At 35.4% G+C, this 24,816-nt stretch overlaps 1 protein-coding gene and 1 pseudogene across 6 annotated transcripts in view; one reads left to right on the top strand and one right to left on the bottom strand.

The window, feature by feature from the left end:
• The window catches only part of LOC145254652 (inositol 1,4,5-trisphosphate-gated calcium channel ITPR3-like), a 1,190,449-nt gene that overhangs the window by 326,079 nt on the left and 839,554 nt on the right, over positions 1-24,816 (bottom strand). For all 6 annotated transcript variants that reach the window (XM_080113294.1, XM_080113292.1, XM_080113293.1 and 3 more), the window contains exons 27-29: positions 24,283-24,382; positions 12,009-12,063; positions 8,290-8,399 (exon numbers count right to left, since the gene is read on the bottom strand). In XM_080113294.1, coding sequence (XP_079969420.1) covers positions 8,290-8,399; positions 12,009-12,063; positions 24,283-24,382 — 265 coding nt within the window. The remainder of the gene's footprint in view (positions 1-8,289; positions 8,400-12,008; positions 12,064-24,282; positions 24,383-24,816) is intronic.
• LOC145254936 (5S ribosomal RNA) lies at positions 11,025-11,141 on the top strand (annotated as a pseudogene).

Here is a 24,816-nt window from a genome sequence, read left to right on the forward strand (position 1 = left end):
TTAGTTTTATTAGGTCGGTGTAAAAATAACGTCGGTTTTTTACGTTCAACTATATATATATATATATATATATATATATATATATATATATATATATATATATATATATATATATATATATAGTAAGTTATAAAATATATATGGCGATTAAGCTATACTGAATATCCCGCGTTTCATCCACTCTAGGACTCTTTAGGCTTATTCATCCATGCATGAGCCCGAAGAGTCCTCGAGTGGATGAAACGCGGAATATTCAGTGTAGCTTAATCGCCATATATATTTTATAACTTACAAACTAGCTCTACCTACGTATTGAGCACTTTTAAAGTAAATACTTAAAGTTTACGCATAAATCTATACTTTCGTATATTAATGTTATGTGAGTAAATGAAGTAGTTATATATATATATATATATATATATATATATATATATATATATATATAAACGACATTATTTTTGCACCAACCTTATGCTTTTTCTAGTTAAGTTTCTATATTTGATGATGGAAGATCACTTTTGGCGATTTGGCACGTGCGGGGTTATTTTTTAGTTAATGTTCCTATTTACTTGTCCTCCCACGAGGGCAGAGTTAGACACAAGGTCAGTTTTTTAGGTGGGGAAAATCCAGCTCCCAAAAAGAGGCACTGTGGATAGGAATGAAAATTTAAAATTGTCTCAGTCATGAAGGATTTCTCCTCCACTTATCGAAGACAAAAAAAATGAAGTGTAGCATCAGAACATATACTACACTGTGATCTTGGTCCGAATTGCTTTGATAGTTTGCACCCGGATTAATGCCGCGAAAATGAACGCTATTCCAGCTAGTATTGTGTTTGGAATTTTTCAGATGAATAATTATAAATTATTATGTTATTTAGATCAGTCGGACAAATTGTAACATCAGGCGACGATCAAAGTGTAGTATCTGATCTTCAGACGCTTCACTTCAATTTCTTGTTCTCTCTTAGTGGAGGAGAAATCCTCGACGACTGAGACAATTTTTAATTTGTGTTCCCTTTCACCACATTAAAAAAACGACCCTGGTGTTTAACTCTGTCCCGTGGGTAGGCATTGTAAATAGGAACTCTGCCCTTAACTATACTACACTTTCCAAGTAACGATTTCTGGAGGTTAAATTTGACGCACTGTTGTCAAGGTCACTACTTCAAGTCTGTGATATTGTTGGCAAATTTTGCTACTCCCAGACTCGATACTGCTATAAAAACTCACTACTCACAAACTTGTAACTCTGCTGTCAAAACTTACTAACCCAACATCCAAATCAAAACTGCTTCAGTCTCAGAAAAATCAGCCGTTTTATTCAAAACCGGAAACATTTTATTTGTATATCAGGTAATAAGATGGAAAACATATAAAAAGAAGTAGCAGCCATTCTTTCTTTTCTTTCTTTCTTTTTTTTGCCTATCAACGAACACTACAGGCCGCTTAAAAACAGGTTTGTACAAATTTTCTTTTTACTCACACCTATCCAAAAGGGAAACACAAGTGGTTTGTGCACTAGCCCAAATATGATAACAGTACTCCATGTCTGGCCAAACAACGACTTTGTAGAAATATTTATAATAAAAAAGATCTTATCAGAAATTATTTTCTATTTCTAAATTATATGAAGGAATAAAATAAGAAATAAAAAAAAGCGGGGAATATGGCTTTTCTTGACAGAAACAACATGCTCGACACTGGAGATTTTTCTCAGGTGACAACGTATTCAGTACAGCAACGTGTTTACCACTAAATATTTATCACTTAACAAACATTTTCTCCAATAGTACCGCTTTCAATACTGATATCAGGAAAAATGTGCGCGCCATTTTGAACTTTGTGACATAATGTACCTTTCTACAACAACAGTGTTTTTAATACAGAACACTGCGATTACAAAATCGTATCCCCTCGAGTGTTAAAACGTTTTCTGGCAGCTTCAATTAATTCTGTGTTTTTAATGGATGAGAAAGCATGTTGAAGCTTGTACTTTCTCAAATCTAGATTTTACATGGAAGACAAAGACCAGCTTTATTATCGAGCGATAAGATAAGTCATTTCTATTTCTACCACTTCATTTGAATTCTGGGTCATAACGTTTGTCACATTTCAGTTCTTATTTGTCATAACCCAAAAATAACTCCAGCAAATGTTTTGTGACTGAGTGTACCATGGTGGTAGTTTCTAGGGTAGCTTCTTTGCCGGTTGCACTTTTCTTCTAAACTTCTCATATTGGGTTTATATTTCTATATTATAATAAAATTAAGAGAGAAGTTCACGTTTGAAATTCACCAGAATGCTTTTCAGTTTTCTCGTAAGCACATCCGCAGTCTATATCTTTTGTTAACAGTTATAAATAAAAAGATGGATTACTTCATAACAATGTGAACTTTTGCGTGGATATTCCAATTATCATATACTTTTATAATATCGTTTTATTTCAGTAATAAGTTGAATTTAAATGTTTATTTAGTGCACTAGAATTATGGGCCCTGCAAACCTAAACTCTACTATATGTAAACTAGTATATTGTTTTTAACACTCCTACATATTTAAGGACAAAATAAATTGTTTTGGGCTATTGAAATGGTTGCCAACACTGTCGATAACGTTTGCTCAGTTATTTATTTATTTATTTATTTATTTATTTATTTTTGCTTATCTTTGAATCCATGCTTGGAAGCATGACGTAAATTATAAATCTATGACGTCATGCCGAAATTATAATTATTAGTTAAGGTAATGTTTTTATTTCTACGTATAAGAAAGTCAAAATAAGTCAGTTGGTAGGAAATCAGACTACTATGCTCAAGGTTTTGGTAATGACATCAGCTTCATTTATTATTTAGTATTAATGTAATACTACTCGTTTCTAAGAGTAGTTAATATGTCTAATGTTTCGAAATGAAACAAATTGCGCAATGTTTTAATTACGTTTTAAAAATGTAACCGGAGGAAGAATTGTGATATACAGATGGACAAAATATCTATTTATTTGCGCGTGTAATTGTGAACCAAAGGCGTCGAAAACTCCAACCACACATCTTTTGAATTGATACAGCTCGCTTCGAGTGGAAAAGAAAATTCAGTACGCCTGGAAACACTGCTGAGATAAGCGGAGAGCACATAGAACACCTGCTATTTCCAAATAGTCACAGATTTTGTGCTAACGAAGCTCAACGTTGCTTATCTTCGGTGATCTAATGGGAACCGGTGTGCTAACGTGGGTATGCCGTATATGATTCCTAAATTAATTTAAACTATTTCGATATCAAAATGTATTTCTTACGTTTATAAAAAAATATGACTGACGAACAGACATACATACAGACACACACACACACACACACACACACACACACATAAAATGCTCCTTATGAATGGGTAACATTACGAGTTTCAGCCATCTTGTTAGTCTTTATAATCGATTAGAACATCACAAAAAGTTTATCTATTATATTCAACTCTCAACTGTCCAGTATCATGCCAATGGCGGGTTGAACCGGCTTCACCCTAAGAGAGAAATGTCAGGGAAATATAAAATATACTAGCTATGCGCAGTCGCATGTATATCCACGTCAAGGGAAATAATAACCTAAGGGTTTTGCAGTTCTTACAGGAAGGTGACGACGTCCTCCTACAGTGTTTGATATTCCAAATCTTCGCCCATCTGATACTGACCTGGCTAAACGTTGCTAAAGATCATAAGGTTTCCGTTTTATTTGTTGGGAATTTATTGTTTACTATTAATGCAATAATTTCTAAATTAAAAAAAAATCACAACAAAAACAAACAAACAAACAAAACAAAACCCCTCCTATTTTGAGAGACATTGGATACCCTCCCGTAAGGATAGCCGCACGTGTAATTGTGAAGCAAATGTTGCGCAAACTACAACCACTTCGGTGACTTGAGGAAAACCGATGTGTCAACGTGATTATGTCACATATTCTGATTGCATAAATGTTTCCTTTATTTTCGCCAGAGATTCTATACAATATAATACTTTTCTGAATATTTATTAATTTTATTAGTATGACCCGTGCAACGAATTTATTCCCAACTTTTTGTGTCTTTATTTAGATTGTTTCAATCATGCACTTGGGAAATAAAATCTATGTCTTTTGATGTTATCTCTTTCATAACGTTTTACTGACTGAACCATACCGCGTTCTTTTTTTTCGAATGATATTTTTTAGCAGTATTTGTCTACGCTCCCTCTATCACGCTTGAAAGGTTCTTACAATCGCCAGTATACTTTATCTCTATAAAGCCATCATTTGCCCGCACGTAAAGTATTGTTGCCAACAACTAGCTTCTCCCTGTTGGACGGAATGCAACAAATTTTGCTAACATAATAGGTCTACTGTTCAACTTCTAGCGTATTGTTGTTATGTTGCATCGTTGTGCTTTTTTTACATGGGGGTCACCACTTATCAAGGCCCGAAGGCCACTCAGGGATAAGGGTTATTGCGTGTACAGTAATCAATGAGATAGTATTGTAGTAATCATTAGTATTGGAGGTCTTGATAGAGTGTCTTACTTAAGGGGGCGGTTTGTCAGGAGTTTGTTTATGTTGGACTTGAAAACGTCCAAGTTGTAGTCAGGTGGGAAACAGGCAAGCGGCAGAGAGTTCAACTGGTGTGCAGTTCTAAGAAAGAATCTTTGCTCATGGAATCTACGTTTGGATTTATGCACAGATAAAGAGTGGGGAAAATTATTGACAGTAGTTTCAGCCAGACGGGTGTTTCTCGTGAAATATTGGCGAGGAGGGGGACGATGGATTGGAGCTCAGACGAGAACCTGCCATGGAAATAACGATAAAACAAAGACAGGCTCGCAACGTCTCTTCTGTGGGAGAGATGTTGCAGGGAAGAGAAAAGGGCATCTCCCACTAAACCACGAAGTCTATTTTGTACTCTGTCAAGGCAGGATAGGCATTTTTTAGCAGTTCCTGCCCAGATGTGGCAGCAGTACTCCATACTTGGACGTACTTGGCTTTTATACAGATAGAGAATTGCATTAGTAGTGAGGTATCTTGTTTTATAAGTATTTGCACGGAATATGTTCTAGTGAGCTGACTGCGCTCGTATTATATATTGCTAGTATTGCTTACGTAAGAAATTAGATTGTGTGTTTTGAGGATTGAAACAGAGTTCTTAAGGCAGTTTTACGCCTGGGATGTGTACGACAACACGTGCCGACAATGTAGCAACTTGAAATGAATTTCCTTGTGACTTGCTCGCTTGTCGACAAATTTTAAGTTACGTATGGTAAACAAGCAAGAAGAAATTAATTTTAGACCGTGTTTTATAAAACAATCAATTTTTGGTCTCTCCCCGCCAAGAATGGTCTTCGATAAAATAAAACCTTTAAATCGTCAACAAATCTGTATGAAGTTTATTCGTCTTGAGAAACTGACAATTAAGAACATCTGGACGATCAACGATACAAATCAACTGCCACACAAACACGAGAAGCGACGGACAAAGAATAAGAAGTAGAAACCCTATGCTAAACAACATTATATAAGAATTTTACACTTGTACGCCCTCAATTACATATCCTCGACTCGTCCGACTAGCAGCAAAATTCCACTTCTTCAGTATAGAAATCCATAACTGCAAGAAGATTATTTTTTGCTGTGATTGCTTTTTCCCGTGTTCACTTATCTTTAGATTCCTCTTCCTGTCTCTTTTTACCGCGACTGTACTAACATACAAAAATGTAAATGTAATGTGAACAAACATCTCATTTCTTTAATCTAAACCTTATTTTCTTCTTATAAATCTAACCTCTACGATAATAGTCTCTTACGATATAATTGCAACATGCCTTGTTTGATTCGAACAAATGCGTACTAACTAAAGCATATTGCATTTTTGTGGTCAAATTATATATATAGATTGATATATTTTTTTATAGTTTTTTTTTCTGATAGAAAGCTGTAAAGACTATTTAGTTTTTCTATGAAATATATTGAATATTCTTGGAGATATTTCATCAAAATTTTAAGAATACACGGTTATGGAAGGTCCATAACAAATATATGTCTACAAGTTGGAAAAACGACCAACGTGAAACAATACATTTTTGACTGGGTTTCTCCAATTTTAGATTACACGTGTTTATAAAGTCTTTATACACCCGTGTCATCATGGTCGAACCTAAGTTGTTGATCGTCCATGGACAAAAAAATTACTTCAACGCCAATGCTAAGTTTTTAAAACAGTCACAGAGAAAGGTTATTTTCATATATATATATGAGAGAGAGAGAGAGAGAGAGAGAGAGAGAGAGAGAGAGAGAGAGAGAGAGAGAGAAATACGCGCATCATGGCCTCTATTGGAAACAGAAGCCAAATGTGCGCTTTCTTTTTTCTTTGGAAATTCTACAAGCTAAGAGAGATCGAAAAGTCTGGCCAGAATCCATGTGATTTTATCGACTTCCGCCTGGATGATTTCTAATCTTCAAACTCTTCTACCAAAACACGGCTTACGTTAGAGATTCAGAGATTGTAACATCATAATAAGGAATAAACGCACGACAACAGCTATACACAAAGGTCAATCAAACGCCTAGGCAGCCCTGTTTGATATTACGCCTGGAGAATCTATTCAACTTAATAAATTTTAAAAACAACACAATACCACAAACAAAAAAACTTGCTAATTTGTATATTCTAAACAACTTTATAAAAACGAATACAACTACAAAAGAAAACAATTTATGTAGATAGAATAAAACAAATATATCAATTTGATTTTTGTTCTTTCTTTTTAGTTCCTGAATCCTCAGCGAGTTTACATTACAAAACTCAATATTCCTTCACAGGAAGCTTAATTATAAAATACCATTTACGTTTTTTTACGCTAAATGGAGGCTAATTTCAAAAGGGCTTATTTGCTGACACTATCTTAACACGCTGGTTGAGATAATTCAAAACATTTATTTATTTTTAACTTTTCATTCTTCCGAAATTCGTATTTTCTTCAAATTTATATATATATATATATATATATATATATATATATATATATATATATATATATACAAATTTGTTTTTATTAATTTCGATCAATCCTAAAATGCATCATTGACCGTAGAATAGTAACTTTGGAATAGATTTAATGAACATGACAACTATATACGATTTATTTCAAACTTAAATACAGAAATTGATAGTCTCTATTAATATAGAAAAGACATTTTTGTGTATGTGTCAGTTCGTTTCTTATGGACTCCGAAATTTTAATGATTTTTATTCTTTGAAATTTCACACAAATGTAATATATGTGTTTCGGAATGTACTTAGATTTTGTATCGGAATGCCTCCAATAAATATCGAAAATCAATATCCCAAAATCCCATTAAAGATGGAACAGTCCGATTTTGACCAAAGTTAACATTCTCATACAATCTAACCTCACAAGCGTTTTTAAAAAGGGCTCGGCGTATAAAATCAACAGTAGGTTGCCTATAAAACACTCACTTAATAAGGAGAAGACAATTGATCTCTAAAATAGAAGAGGTGTCCAATATAAAAAGGTCAGATATTTGACGTGAAAAAGGAAGGGCAAAAAAAAAAAAAATCAACACCAGGTTAGTTAAACAAGAAAAGTAAAAAAGAAATCATTTAGGGATCTAGTTACAAATTAGCATCTGCCATTAAAATATTTGTAGAACAGACAGAGGGATGCAAGATTTCGTCGATAGGACAGAGTCTGAAGCCTAGCAGACAGTTCGCGACTCTCTTTTAAACCTTGTCTAAGAGTGAGAGACTAGTAGTAGATGCACCAGCCCAAATGTGACAACAATACTCCACACATGGGCAAACGATGGCCTTGTAGAGGCAAAGGATACTTTCTAGCACTGTAGAGAGTCCACTTTCCCAGCAGCAACCGCGGCAATTTATGAATATTAGAAATAATAAAGGCCCAAAGATCGACCCTTGCGGTACACCCGCACTTATATCATATTATTTAGACGTACGACTATCGAGGGCAACCTGCTTTCTTCTTGTATTTAAGGATTTAATTGTGTTAAGTATTTGTTCAGTAATACCATATGATTTGATTTTCCCGAGAAAACCATCGTGCTATACCCTTTCAAAACCTTACATATATCTAGGGCTACCGCTCCACCATCCCCTGCTTTATCCAGTGCATGGTATATACGTTCAGTGATTACAGTTAGAATATCTGCAGTAGAACGGGCTTGCCGAAATTCATATTGTTGGTCGGACAGAAGTTTGGCATAAGAGATAGTGTAAAAATAAATACTCACTTTGATACCTCGTGGGGATCGTAAATTTCGCAGAGCAAAGGCACTAAAACATTGCATGATTTCTTCATGGTTGACTGTTGTTCAGCAACTTTGAATTTGCCAACAAAACTCTGCAAAAAAAAAAAAATTGATGAATGGGATTTGATTGTTTCAAGAATAAATGTGTTGGGGAATATAAACTTAGGCATGTGTATGTATTATACTATACGGGAGTCATTCCTCTAAGACAAATCGACAATTATGACTTTTTACAAATACCGCTTCTAGGGGTAAGTAGTCCAAATGCGGGATATATTTAGTTTTCTGCATTTTTATGCATAAGGGTAAAACTAGAGTGAATGCTTTTCGCGAAAATTTATATACACAAAATTACAAAAATATCTCATCAAACAAAAAAGACTCCGTGTGCTATTAACATTTTCCTGGATAAAAAACGTTGCCTAAACACACACACACACACACACACACACACACACACACACACACACACACACACACACACACACACGCACACACACACAAACATCCCCCCATACACACACACACACACACACATATATATATATATATATATATATATATATATATATATATATATATGTATACATGCATACTAATGATGAGACGATACCCATATTTTTCCCGATTCCTATACAATAACAGATTCCGATACAATAATTTATTCCGGTTCTTCTAAATATTTAACTATAAAATGGTTATTTTACCGTAAAAACACATAATGAATTGGCATATATTTTCTCAAACGTAGAAACACATGTGTGTGGAAGAGGTGATTTAGAGATCTTAGTTTTACTGGAAGTTTAAATCAATATTTATTAGCAGTGGAAGATTTTATTAAATCCAAATCAAATAAAAAATATAAGTAAAGAAATCGTTTCGGCATCGGAAATAGACACATTTTCCCCATTCATATATCGATTCCGATACCCCAAAACGTTCCAATGTTTTTGATTCCGATAATCGTCCCAGCACTAATATATATATATATATATATATATATATATATATATATATATATATATATATATATATATATATATATATATATATATACGTACTTATTTGTTTATATATATATATATATATATACGTACTTATTTGTTTATATATATATATATATATATATATATATATATATATATATATATGGTTATAGTCATTCATATACAGTACTGTTTCGCTGTTTCACAACTCATCAGTGCGGCTAGACAAGCAACTGCCTCAAGTCAGGATCGAAACCCTACCGTCCAAATGAGAGTCGAAGCTTCAAACCATTGGGATATTTGGCTGCTACTAGGGCAGTGAATTAACACTGTTTTGATCGAAACCGGACCGCCAAAATGACAGTCGGAGCTTCTAACCGTTGCGCTTTTCGACTGCTGCTAGGAGGGCAGTGAATTAACAATGTTTTGACATTGTCCGAATACCTAAGCTCAATTTGTTTACGCACGCACGCACGCACGCACACACACACACACACACACACACATATATATATATATATATATATATATATATATATATTCATGCAAATATCATTAATAACAGGCAGGCGTTTTTATTTGATGAGCTTAATTTTTTTTTTTTTTTAATTTTCTTTGGAAAGTCTGGTAGGATTTCTTTGACACCCCTGTAGTTAAAATTTAATACGTCAACGTTACGTACTATGTTTGATAGAATATATATTCTATAAATCATAACGATAAGTTCAATAGTTTCGGAGTTTACTAAACACATACGTATAATTGAATCATTGATATATATATATATATATATATATATATATATATATATATATATATATATATATATATATATATCAACTTAAATATATAAATCTAACTTAAACTAAATATAACCCACATTTGATGTTTTACGCTTATCGGTTATCTTTCAATATGCATAATGATCTAGTATAAAATGTAAGGGTGACTAGCTACAAATATATTGGGGGCCCGCCAATGTATTGAGAAGATAAAAAAATTAATTAGTTATTAAAAAATAGGTTTTCACAACTTTGTTATACATAAATGGAATCTACAGTCTTTACCGTTTTGTAAATGAAGAAGCAATACTATTTGTTAAAAATGACATCTTTCAAATGGGTATCATTAGTAGCATGTCATTCTTGGATTCGGATGTAAAAGTTCTCCAGGACTTCTTCTGGCGCTATTGCCCGAATCTCGTTTGCAATGCGTTCTTTGAGAGCCGGAACTGTTCTAGGTGTGTCCCTTTCGAACACTTTCGTTTTGAAATAACACCATAAAAATAGTCACATGCACTCAAATAGAGTGAACAAGGGGGCCAAGGGATATTTTCATTGCGAGAAATGACACGACCTATACCCGATTCTCACCCGTCCACGGCAATCTGGAGAGTAATATAAGCATATTAAATTTTTTGTAATAATTTTTGACATTTGAGGGGTGCCCACACCTAAACTTGTACCGCTCTCACAAATATTTTAAAATAAGTTTAGTATAACAAAATTAAAAAAGCAAAGAGTAGCTATATATGACACACTGAGTTATATTAAATTAAGGGAATCGATGGAAATTCTTGCCATATGACTTGTTTGAAAACAATGTTTGCTCATCCACTACAAAACGGACAAGTTGTAAGATGAAAAAGTTATTTATTATCTAAACATAACGCTGAGCATGTACAGTGACTGCAGTTTCATAAAAAAATGAACCGGCATAATCATATTGATAATATACGGCATAATCACGTTGACACACCGGTTCCCGCTGGATCACCGAAGTTAAGCAACGTTGAACCTGGCCAGTACTAAATGGGTGACCATTTGGGACTTTCAGGTGCTGTATGTGCTCTCCGCTTATCTCGGCATTACTTCCAGTCGTCCTGGACTTCTCTTTGCCACTGGACAATCAGTACTGATTCAGGAGAGCTGTGGTTGGAGATTGCGCAATCCTTGCATCACAATTACAGGCGCTACTGCTCCTAAGGGGTATCCTTTGTCTTTCGAGACTGAACGGAAGCATGGAAAAAATGGACCGATAATGCCTCTTGCAGAAATAGCGCACCATACCGTTATTTTCTGAGCATGAAAGAGCTTCTCATGAAGCAAACAAAGGGTTTCCTCCGCCCTATACCCGATGCTAACCGCCCACTGTTCCATGATAACATCTGAAAGTAAAGTTTACCCTCCCTCCCACAATGCCACCCCATTACTTCTTCATTTAAATAAAAGGTAAAGAATGTCGATTCCATTTATGTATAATAAAGTTTTTAAAATCTATATTTTTCAATAACTAATTAATTTTTAAAATCTTTCCGATTCATTGGCAAACCCTGTATAAACATCCCAAACTTTATAAAGAGAGAGAGAGAGAGAGAGAGAGAGAGAGAAGAAGCTTGTATTAAGATTTCAATATTTAAATTATTTTTTTACCAAACACAGAACAAACAAAAATTTTTTTTTTACATTTCAAAGGTGTATTCTTACGCGTATGTTCATCCGTAGAAAAAAATGGTTGAGTTATGAAATTACCATGAATTTTTTGTTTATAGTGGTGGCCTCTTAATGGTTAGCCATTTCTTATGCAGTAATTCATCATAAAACACACAGTGATTCGATATACCCTACTGTCAAGTATAATTATTGATCATATTGATTTAAATGACATGTGAAGAGTCAGTAATATATCAGTAAAAGTAACATAAAAAAAACTTACCTGAAGTCGTGAATTTCTTTGATAGGTCAAAAGCAGGTCAAGGACCTCAAGTGCCCTATGGAAGAGAAAGGTCTATATAATAAAAATGAACACACGTGTGTCTGCCTCGCTTTAATAATCATATATGCAACTTTAATTTTTATGAGCAAAGATTCGATTATTATTATTTGTACTCACTAGGAGTTCTTATACAGGCCATTATCAGAGATTTCTCACTGACAATAAGCGGTGATGTTCTCTGGAGTGTGAGTGACAACAAGTCTCTCCAAATTTTCAGTACCCCTCTTTCGATAATTATTGCAAATAAAATTTCAACATCGCAACAATCAGTTGCCGTTGACTTCTTGCTGACAATAACCATTAGTCATCACTGGAATTTTGGTAGCAATAAGCCTCCACAATGTCTCAGCCCGCTTCGCATTCATCCAATGGAGGTCTGGTTAGTGCTTTCCTTCCTCAATCTTTCAATCTCCTCGACTCTCCTCGACTATTAAGTGTAGTTGATGCCGGCACTAATTTTTAAGAGGCTACAAGTTGTGTGGTTATTATTTAACGATCATACTGCTTCAGTTTTCTTGGTACAATGTAGTGTTCTTCGTTCTGTTTTGTTTTATTTCGGTTGCAGTTACTATGCAGTCGGTTAGCATTTGCAGCTCATGTGTATTATCTCCGCACTCAAGGGTTTTCCTTAATATTTTAGCCGTATTCATTATTGCTATCCATTCTATCTTCTAAGTCATTCCCCTGATTCTAATTTCTCTTTTGAAAAATTTCGGAATTGTTCTTAATGCTCCTACGATTATATGGTGTTATCTTGACGTTCTTCATCTTTAATACCCTTTCCAGCTCTCAGCCCAGTCCCGTATATTTGATTCGCTTCTCCCTCTCCTTGATATTCACCTTGTGGTCTGTCGGAATGGCGAAATCTACGATCTGACAGGACTTTTCCTTCTTGTTAACTATTATGACATAGTGTTTCTTTGCTTGGATAGATGTATCTGTTTGTACGTCCAATTCAAGTGCTGCTACCTTTTGCACTTGTACCATTTGTCTTGGTGTTCAAGACGCAGTTGTTTGCATAGTTGCCTATGTACCGCCTTTCCCAGCTGGTTATCTCTATCCTTATATTCTTTTTGAGCTAGTTTGTTGCATTCATTTATAATGCTGTTTACCGCTTGGTCCTTTTGTCAATAGAGTCTTCATTTGTTGTTTTCTTGTATCTTGTCGATATCTGCTTTCGCATAGTTAGTTTTCTCGCGTACGTTGTGTGGTTATTATTTGTAATTCTGTTTTCAGCATTTAGATGTCCTTTTTGTAGCCAATTCAAAGTGTTTAACTTATCTCATCTTTTGTAATTCTTACAAATCGGCCCTGTTTTGCGTGATAGTGTTTTTTGTTACTCGTCTTACCCCTTGTCTCTTTATTCCCTGCCTTATTCATTTTTTACAATTCTCTTGTTGCAAGTCTTTCTGTGTTCTGCAGTATGTATTTTTTCTATTTCATTTTTGCATCATTTACGCAGTCTTCTGTGGTAAGCAGCCCTTCCTCTATATTTCCTTTTCGCGTAGAGTCGGTCAGCATCATTTTTTTACACAGGCATCACCACATTATCAAGGCCAAGAGGCCACTCGAGGATAAGGGTTAAAGAGTGTACAGTAGAAATTGGACAATATAGTACTCATTAGTAATGGAAATTCGGTAAATTTGTTAACTTGTATGGAACCGCTCATCAAGAACTTGTTTACGTTAGACTTGAAGACAACCATATTGTAGTCAGTCGGAAAGCAGGAAAACGGAAGACAATTCCACAGGCGTGCAGTTCTAAGAAAGAAGCTTTGATCATGGAATCTATGTTTATGTTTAGGCACAGTTAAAGAGTGGGGGGGAATTATTGATAGTGTTTTTAGCTAGACGGGTGTTTCTTGTGAAAGTTTGGCGAGGGAAGACCATAGACTGAAGCTCAGTCGAACACTTTCCATGAAAATAACGATACATCAGATCCTTTTGATGCAATGCATTAAGCATAATCATAACTTTCCTGGTCTTCTGATCGCGATGCCTCATTTCTTTTTTGCTCCAGCAGTATCTTACTAGTAACACTGCCCATGTGTTTTACCTTTTATCAGGTTCCTCCTATATAATTTAGTTTCTAGGAGTTTTCTAGTGGCTTCCGGGCCTTGATAAGTGGTGATCACTGTGTAAAAAAAAAAGTTCTTCTTATACATTCTTTTCTAATTTTCTCTTTCATTTTTGTTTATTTGATAGTATCTGTTCTCAGAACTCCCAGATATTTGTAGCTGGCATATTTCCATAATGTCCTCATCTTTTACTTGGTTCTATATTTCCATATCTACCGCTACCTCCAGATTTCCGTTTCTAATAACTAGCAGTGCACACTTTTCCATTCCAAATTCCGTTCGGATTTGCTGACTAAAGATTCTGGTTGAGTTTAGTTCCTTTTTGTTTCTTACGAAATGCTTCAGGTTGTCATCATTAGCTGGCTCATTCTTTCATCTTTATTAGTAAATTGTATGAAACCTAGAAGTTTTCATTAGAATATTATTTAGACGCATCATACTATGATAAAGAGTAGTGTAGATAGAGATTCACCTTGGAAAATAGCTCTTTGTATTTATTATTGTTTTTCAGCTGCCATTTCAAATCTCTGTGTCTTCATTGCTTTTTCAATCATATCTGATCTTTCGTACACCCTTAAGAATTTTATTAATCATGCTTTACCGATAATATCTACGTTTTCCTGTAGTTGATCCATGACATGGCTATGTTTTTTTCCTACTTTTTACCCTTTTCAGAATCTTTTGGTCTATGTATAGTAGATCATACTTTCTATTGTTCTCTTTGCTGCACGCTTTCTGTTCATCGGGAAGTTCTCCACGATTATTAAACGAGTGGTCAATTTTTTCTCTTAGTTGTGGCATTAAGAATGTCCATATGGTTTAGTAAGCAGGTTATGGACCTGTAGTTGCTGAGGCAGTTTCCTTTTGGTGTCTTTTTGTAACAGTGTTGTTCTACTTCTGGTAATCCATTCTGGCACATCTGCTTCGTGGATACATCTTTTCAGGTTTTGAATTAACCTTTAATGTAGTGTCCTGAATGTTTTGAACCAGTATGCGTGTACTCTATCGTGACCTGGTGCCCTACAGTTTATCATTTTTCTAAGGGTTGTTTAAAACTTTTCAAACCCTGGGCCTGATCCTCCGTCTTCGGGCATCAATTGTAACTTTCAGGTCAGGGTCTTACCAAATATAACGTTGGAACCCAGTTTGTTATATGAGTCGTTTAGTATCCCGCGTCGGACATTAAATATGACTTTAGTGACACGCCACGTTGTGTTAGTTTAATCCGGATAATTATTAGTTGTGTCTGTGTTTAAAAATGATTAATTCTCCTCGCTATGTTGCGCGGCACCTCTATCGTACAAAAGAACGTTCATTGTCTTGCCGATTTCGTTTTCTGGCTATTCTTATTCTTTCATGTCTTTCAGCCATTCGGCATTTCTGTTTAATCTTGTGACTCTTTTCTTATCTTGCTCAAGCAAGGTTTTGTTTTTATACGATCCGGTTGTTCTATTTTTGTTCTTGTCTACATTTTTTTTTATATATATGGCGTTCATTGTTATAAAATATCCTATTTTACTTGTAATTTTCTGATTTGTATTAGTATCGCTTTGATCTTCCTTCTTTTGTGTTAGTTTTGTGTTTAGCTTCGTTCCTGTGACAGTTAACCCCCCTTTTCCGTCTATTTTTTCTCTTTCATCCTGTTCATCGCTTTTAAAGCTTGTTGATCTGGACTTTCAGTTTTTTGTTCCCATCCAGGTTTTGCGTTTTCTTTTTCCAGCTTTGTCTCTACTTTAACTTTCACTCTTACCGTCTTGCCGCCTACATAAATTAGATTGTTTAAGTCTATAATAGTCTCTATTAGGATGTATGGGATACGTTTCTTTTCACCTTTTCTGTTTCTACTTTTAAATTCTTCCGCTTTTGTGTTTTTTAGAGACAGGAGTTTTGTTGTCCCTATGTTCATACGTTATATGACGCCTTCTATTTTAGTCTTTTCATCCTCAGTTAGTTATTGTTTCGTAGTTCTCGGTCTCCACATTCACAGCATTTTGGGGAAAGAGGTGGCTGGTTACTTTTAATGCATCTAAAACCAAGCTACTATCTCTACACCATCTACGTTTTGATGCCAATCTGGCATCGGTTGAAATGAATCGCTCTCGTGTTGGTGAGGCTTTATGTTTTGACAATCTTCTGGGATTGACCTTTACTCCTGACCTGAAATGGAACACGTATATCAAATCCATTGCCATGGTCGCTGGAAAAATGGTAGGATCCTTCTACCGCTCCAGTTGATGCAATTCTCTACCGATATAAAAGCCAGGTACGGCCAACGATGGAGTACTGTTGCCACATCTGGGCAGGAGCTGCTAGAAGCACTTATCCGGCCTTGACAGAGTTCAAAATAGACTTCGTAGCTTAGTAGGAGATGCCCTTTTCTCTTCCTTGCAACCTCTTTATCACAGAAGAGACGTTGTGAGCCTGGCTCTGCTTTATCGTTATATTCATGTCAAGTGCTCAGCTGAGCTTCAATCTATAGCCCCCCTCACCAAACTTTCACGAAAAACACTCGTCTAGCCAAAATCACTATCAATACTTTTCCACGCTCTTTATCTGTGCCTAAACCCAATGTAGATTCCATGAACAAAGCTTCTTTCTTAAACCTGCACGCTTGCTTTCTTTGCAGCTGACTACAATCTGATTGTCTTCAAGTCCAACGTAAACAAATTCTTGATGAACTGTCCCCCTAAGTAATCCAATTTACAAAATTCCCACTACTTATATTTACTACGCTATAATCACATTGACTAATGGATACCTATTAATCTTTATCCACGAATGGCCTCCGGGCCTTCATAAGTAGTGATTCCTTTGTAAAAAAAAAAGATCTTTTGTATGTGAGCTTTTTGCGTGTGGAATTACATTGAGAGGTGTTTCTTGGTCTGTTTCATTATTTGTCTTCCGTTTTATTTTCATTAGTTAAACGCTTATAATCAACCTTACTCGATAATAAGGTTCGCTTGGTCCACGATTTGTTGTTCTGTTGAATGGCAATCAGTAGACATGTCCCACAACTCTTTCATTTGTTTTCGATAGCCTCGTTTTTTGAGGTGGCTTCTCTAATAGCTCTTCGTAAAGGGTTTAGTTTCATCTTTTCTCCATTTCTTCCTGCGGGTTTTTGACTTATGGTTATTTTTTCTATCCTATGTTTGATCGGTATTATTTAGGAACCTAAACTCAGGGAGGTTGCTTACACGTTTATTGTCTGTGATATTCTTGTTCCTGAAAATTAAAAAAAGCCAACATTCACATGTATTGATGGCATTTGGCTTCTGGTAGGAGACAGAGCAGCGAAAGGAAGATGTTGGTGTCGTACTCTGAATCTCAATTGATAATTTACTTTTTCCTAAATGCACCATCATAACATTTTTATCCATTTTTAAATATTTAAGCGTCGCCAAAAGGCGTTACGTTTAAAAACTCGTACAATGTAAGTATAAATAAAAACTTTTTTTTTTTAAATACAGAGAAAATCTTGTAATAGGGAAGAACGATAAAATAAATAAATTTGCTTGACCTTGCGACGCCATTCCGTTTTTTTTTTTTTTGTTTTTTTTCGAAGCAGACATTGTCTCTTGCTAACTTCTTAAATGTCTTAAATTCTTAAACGTTGCTTGACGGAATTTGGCTGCTGGTAGGAGGAAGATGATGAGGTTGAAAAAGAGGCTGGGACTCTGAATCTCGACTGATAATTTTATCCAATTATTATGGGCTCACAAGTAGCCTTCACACAGGTCGTCAAAAATCTCATTGCATACGACCTGTGGTGTTCCCTGGAAGCTGAGTGACAACGAGTCTTCCCAGATTTTCTAGTACTCTCCACCTCTTTCGATACAATTTGCAAATAAAATGGCATTATCGCACACATCTTCTTCTTCTTCTTCTTCTTCTTCTTATTATTATTATTATTATAATTTTATTTTTATTATATTTTTTTATTAATTTTCTTATTAATTATTGTTAATATTAATATTTATATTATATTTCTTTCTCTTCTTTTTATCGTCTTATTATTTTTCTTATTAATTTATTAGTAGTAATCTTTTTATTATTGCTATTACTATTATAATTATGTTATTATTATTATTATTATTATTATTATTATTATTATTATTATTTAAACAGAACAATATCGATTTATTGTACCTTCTTATTGATGAAGGCATTATATATTATCGATTAGTTTAGTTTTTTGTTCTTATTTGTAAAAGGGGAACAGAGGAAAGACAGATGATTTTATCTTTTTCTTATCGAAAAATTTGTTATGGAATTGATTGATTTTGTCTTCTTTTCCTCATTAAGCAATCTTGTCTTTTTATCGATTATTTTGTCTGCTTTCTGTATCTATTGTAAAAATAGAATTGATTTCTTTTGTCATCTTTTGCTTATGGAAAGATAAAGAAAATGTGAAAGTTCTATCTTCCATTTCTAATCAATTAGTTTCGTTTCAATTATTTTAAGTAATTAATATAAATTCAATTGCGAAGCGATAGTGAGTGAACAAAGCTTACTAACTGAATAATGTTACAAAATATAAACGTTCTGACATCATCTCCTATAATAAAGACTAAGGTGGAGTCATTAACAATTGCTTTCACTTGATTATTCATATCCGTATTATGCAATAGCGAAGTGACATTCGTCGGAGGCAAATATGTAATTTACAAGCAGTCCCCAGTTGCATGTATATCCCGTCAAGGGAGATAACAACGTCAGGTTTTTGCAAGTCTTGTAGGAAGATGTCGACGTCCTCCCATATACAGCACATGCCATTTCCCAAATAGTCACCAATCTGATAGTCACCAGACTCAAAATTGCTTAACTTCGGTGATCTAACAGGAATCGATGTGTCAACGTCATTATGAAGTATAGATTCGTATTATCTGAGTTAAAAATCAATAGAATAATATTGAACTATTCGTTCAGAATCGATAGACTTAACCTTTTGATCGGCGCCATTTTAGTGTTAATCGATAGGGGGGGGAAGACAGAAGCTCTGTTGCCTGGGAGAAATTACTTCAAAAGTGTAAGTTGGAGTGAATTTCTTACAGTTTTTGATGCACACACATAAAAATGTGCTTCATTATACGATAAAAGGGAGGAGAGGGAGTATCGACAACTAACTCACCATTGCCCGGAGCAATGACTTTAAAATCGAAAGCTCAACCGAACTTTTGAAATTATTATTACTATTTTTCAATACATTGAAACGAGAAATAAGAATGGACAGGGATGGGAGAAGAAACGGTGAAAGTGAAACAGAGAAAGAGAAAGGGGATGAAAAGATTGGAATTGATAGAAAGATAAACAGAGATCGAGAGACTAAGGAAGGGGAAAAGAGAAAGTTTTTTTTTTCATAGGCATCACCACTTATCAAGGTCAAGAGGCCACTCGAGGATAAGGGTTAAAGAGTGTGCAGTAGAAATTGGACAATATAGTAACCGTTAGTCATGGAGATTCGGTAACTTTGTTAACTTATATGGAACGGCTCATCAAAAACCTGTTTACATTAGACTTGAAGACAACCATATTGTAGTCAGCTGGAAAGCAGAAAAACGGAAGACAATTCCATAGGCGTGCAGTTCTAAGAAAGAAGCTTTGTTCATGAAATCTACGTTTAGGTTTAGGCACAGATAAAGAGTGGAGGAAACTAGTGATAATGTTTTCTGCTAGACGGGTGTTTCCTGTGAAAGTTTGGCGAAGGGGGACTATAGAATGGAGCTCAGCCGAGCACCTGCCATGAAAATAACGATAAAGCAGAGACAAACTCGCAACATCTCTTCTGTGAGAAAGAGGTTGCAGGGAAGAGAAAATGTCATCCCCCACAAGGCTACGAAGTCTATTTTGAACTCTATCAAGGCAGGATTTTAAACAAAGATGCTAAACACACTGTTTAATCTCTGCAAGTTTATTGTTAATTGCCCGGACAACGCTGGTTAACCCTAGTCGTCTTAATATATTTCGAGCAGCTCTTAAGAACACTTGTCCGATGTTTATGCACAATAATTATTTTTCATCCGTCAAAAGTAAACAAAAACAAAAGTGTGTAAGTAAATTAAATGCGAGTCAACTTCAGTAACTCAGCGTCCGAATAGTGTCGCCTAATTCGATTGGTTATATAATGAAAAATGAGAGAGGAAAGTTCATTGGAAGTGATGTCCCTAAGACGGTGTCAACTTTTTTTCCGGCAGCGATTGACTGAACAAAATGTATGTTGGAAGACCGGTATGTTTTTCTTGGTTTCGAATACTACTACTACAACAACAACAACAACAACAACAACAACAACAACAACAACGACGACGACAAAGATGATAACGATGACAACATCAAAGCAACAGAAATGAAAGCGAGAATTGAAAAGGAATAACTCAGGAGAACAAGAAAACTTCTGGAAACTAAATTATATAGCAGAAACCTACTAAAAAGTATAAATACATGGGCAGCATAACTAGTAAGATACTCTGAACCGTTCATTGAGTGGACTGAAGAAAAACTGAAACAGCTCGATCAGAAGACCAGGAAACTCATGACCATGTAGAAGGTACTACACCCAAAGGATGCTGCTGACCCACTTTACGTGAAAAGGAAAGACGGAGAAGAGGACTGAAAGGATAACCGAGGCAGCGAGAGACACTGAAAAAAAATCAACAAAACAAAAAACAGAGAGACGAGGAATAAGACAAGAAAAGAAAAATGGGAAGAGAAACACCTACACGGAAGATCCGTAAGGATGACAAAAGATGAGAATAACGAAAACACGAACATGGACGCGAAAAGGACATGTAAACCGAGAAACAGATCCCTAATAACTGCAGTGCAAGATTACTCGACAGGAACCAATTACATCAAAGCAAAAATCGACAAAATACAAGAAAGCGGCAATTGCAGACTCTGTGGATAAAGACACGAAATGATAAACCATATAGTAAGCGAATGTAGCAAACTAGCCCAAAAGGAATACAATAATAGACACGATTAAGTTGGGAGGGAAGTACACTGAGAATTATGCAAACAACTGCATCTTGGACGCACAAATAAATGGCACAAGCATAAGCTGACAACAGAAAACGAGAATCACAAAATACTATGGGACATGGACATATAAACGGATAAACCCACCAACGTAAGAAGACCAGATGTAATAATTTAGAAAGAAAAGTCTTGCCAGATTGTAGACGTTACTGTTCCAGATGATCACTGGATAGACATCAAAGAAAAGGAGAAACGGTGCAAATATACAGAGTTAGCCAGAAAGCTAAAAGGGATATGGATGACGAAGAAAATCAAGATAGTACCTATAACAATAGGAACACTGGGAACAATTCCGAAAAACTTAAAAAAAAAGAATGGGATAAATTGGAATCAGGGGAATAGCTGGAAAGATACAACGAATAACAATAATGAAAACAGCTGAAATATTAAGAAAAAACTTGGAATGCGGAAACTAATATACATGAGCAACATGCGCAGGCCTGACGAACTGCTGCGGAGACAAAACATGAAGAAGCGTTACATGAAACGAAGAACATAGAAGCTGAATATCTATAAGTTCGCTATCCCATTGCTTCCCCTCCCCCCAAAAAGGAGTGACACCAAATAACCGAGAAGGGTCAAGAGTGATCGAAAGAGGTGGGGAGTATTGGAAATTTGAGGAAACTTGTTGTCACTCAACTTCCAGGTTTTTGTAAAGGAGAGATCTGTGTGGAAGCTCCTTGTGAGCAATAATAATAATAATAATAATAATAATAATAATAATAATAATAATAATAATAATAATAATTATTATTATTATTATTATTATTATTATTATTATTATTATTATTATTATATCTTCGTTCATCAACGTCTCCCTGGAAAGGGATGGGGTTCATTTCCTGGGGATTTCCCTCAACCCCGATTCCAAACCAGGAGCTTAAAAGATCAAGGGTTTTCCTAAGAATGTTGGGGGTACCTACAATTGCAGAGGTCTGAAGGCCGCCTAAAACATCGGGGATTTGTAGTTTTTTTCAATTGTCCTTCCAGACGACTAGATACTACTCCTAGTGGACCTATTTCGATCGGGATTATTTGTGTTTTAACCCCGTGTATACGCCTTATCTCCAAGGCCAATGGAGCATAATTGCTCCACTTCTCATTCTCCTTCTCTCTCACATTCCTGCTCCAGGGTACTGAGAAGTCGACAATCTGCCAGTTTGTTTGGAGATTTTGTCAATGACTACCAAATCCGGATGATTATGTTCCAATTGCTTGGTCGTTATGACACTTTCCATCTTCACTTGTTCTCACTTCATCAGGCACCTCCTCAAAGCACTTTCCAGCACACTTTATCCCAACCTTCTTACCGACCTCCCAATATATCCGGAGTCCCATGCGATCGTGTCTTTTGCAGTACACTCTCTGGACTAATCCACTACACCCTGCTGCAAGGTGCGCAATTGACTCTGAGGTCTTACCACAAATCTGCCATTCTGCAGCAACTTCCTCTCCTAGAACCACTTTTTTGAACAATCGTGTTCCTAATGCCAGCTCTTGTGCTGCACAAACAAAAGCTTCAGTACTCAGCCAGATACCCAGCTCTAAGCCATTGCCATGATCATTCATCAGTCACTTCTGCTATATCCTGGAAGAACCTTCCATGCATTTTCTTCCTAGCAAGTTCCTCTGCCGTTTCTCTATCCATACGTTTCACATAATCAGCCTTGATCTCATACCTCTACTTCATTGGCGACAACTTTAATCATCCACTCCTCACTGCTACCAGATGCTCCTCCAACGACATCTCCTCAGTTCTAACACAATCTTTTACACTTTTTAATCCTCTCCCACCACCTTTCCTCTTTTGATACAGCCTTGCTACGCTACTTCGAATGTGAAATATACCAAACATTGCTAAAACTTTTCTTGTTTTGATATTCATGGCATGCAACTCCTTGTCAGACTATTCTAAAATTCCCGCACTGTATCTAAAAACACTGATTACCCATGCATTCACTGCTTTCATTAGATTTCCTCCATACAATTTCGACTTCGCAATTCGTTTCGCTCTTCTAAGATACTCTTTCCTGACTTTCTCTTTCATCTCTCTGTTCATGTTGCCACCACGCTCCAACACTCCCAAATACTTATACCATGTATTATTATTATTATTATTATTATTATTATTATTATTATTATTATTATTATTATTATAATAATAATAATAATAATAATAATAATAATAATAATTAAAAAAAAATATTTCTGACGACGGCTCGTGCTTATACAGCCTGGTAAAGGTTTAATAAAATACAATTATTAAATTGTTCATTGTTTTGCCGTGTTTGAGATTTAGCAGAACTTGAAGCAAATCTCCAAACGAATTTTCGTCGTCACAACATGGCGACTATCAACCCACAAATATCGGCATGATGAAACTATTACTAAAATAAAATCTTCTAATCATCCATCATTTCCAATCCTTACTTCCATGGCAAGTGCTCGTCTGAGCTTCAATCTCTGCCCCCCTCGTCAATATTTCACGATAAACACCCGTCTAGTTGAAACCACTGTCCAAAAATTTTCCCCACTCTTTATCTGTGCCAAAACCAAAACGTAGATTCCATGAACAAAGCTTCTTTCTTGGAAATGCACGCCAGTGGAACTCTCTTCCGTCTGCCTGTTTCCTACCTGACTACAACTTGGATGTCTTCAAGTCCAACATAAACAAATCCTGATGAACCGCCCCCTTAAGTAAGACACTTTATCAAATCTCCAATACTAACGATTACTACGATACTATCCCATTGATTACTGTACACGCAATGACCCTTATCCTCGAGTGGCTTCCGGGCCTTGATAAGTGGTGACTATCATGTAAAAAAAAGTCCTCTCATAATAGTGTTCACTATGCAAATTGCAATCCCATTAACACTTATATTCAAGTGGATTTAGCCTTATTAAGTTTTCCCCTTCCTTGCATAATTAGCACGATATTTGGTGGCTATAAGTTTTTCATTATTTACAAATTTAGGAGTAAAAAAAAAATCAAAAGTATTTTAAAAATATAAATAAAACCGAAAAAGAAACGAAAGAAAAATGACTCCCGAAAAACTTCGGGTAGATACAGACAGTAAAGTGTGAAAACCATAACTTACTGGTATTTCGCGTTAACAATGGCTTCTGTTTCGGGTGATTTTTCGAATCGATCGATCGATTGGTATTGCGTGACGAGTTTCAATGCGTCTTTCGAATAACCTGCAATGAAGAAACAATAAAACATGTTTGTAAAATGTTTTATCACGAATGAAGATTTGGGCGTCTAAAAGCGAGTCTATACTTCTTATTACGAATCGCGATTACGTACTGGTACATTTGTTAATGTTTAATTCAGTGTACTACGTAATTTCAAACTAATGTACAATCTTTCAATGTTCGTATTGCAGTGTAGTATGTGTTCATTTGTCGTGAGACAATCCTCCCAGGCATTACCTCGTCCTTTTTCTTGAGGAGGCAAAGCCGTGCGTGTTCTTTGGGTATCATATCATATATATCACAGAAATACATATGTATATATACGTATATATGCATAAATATATGTATATATACGCGGATATGCTTACACACATATACGTATCTACACAAATGTACATAGTTAATAAAACATATTAAAAAACACTTTGAAAAAGAGT

Source organism: Euprymna scolopes, chromosome 30 (assembly GCF_053919585.1).
Source record: "Euprymna scolopes isolate OS-2025 chromosome 30, ASM5391958v1, whole genome shotgun sequence".
NCBI lineage: Eukaryota > Metazoa > Mollusca > Cephalopoda > Sepiida > Sepiolidae > Euprymna > Euprymna scolopes.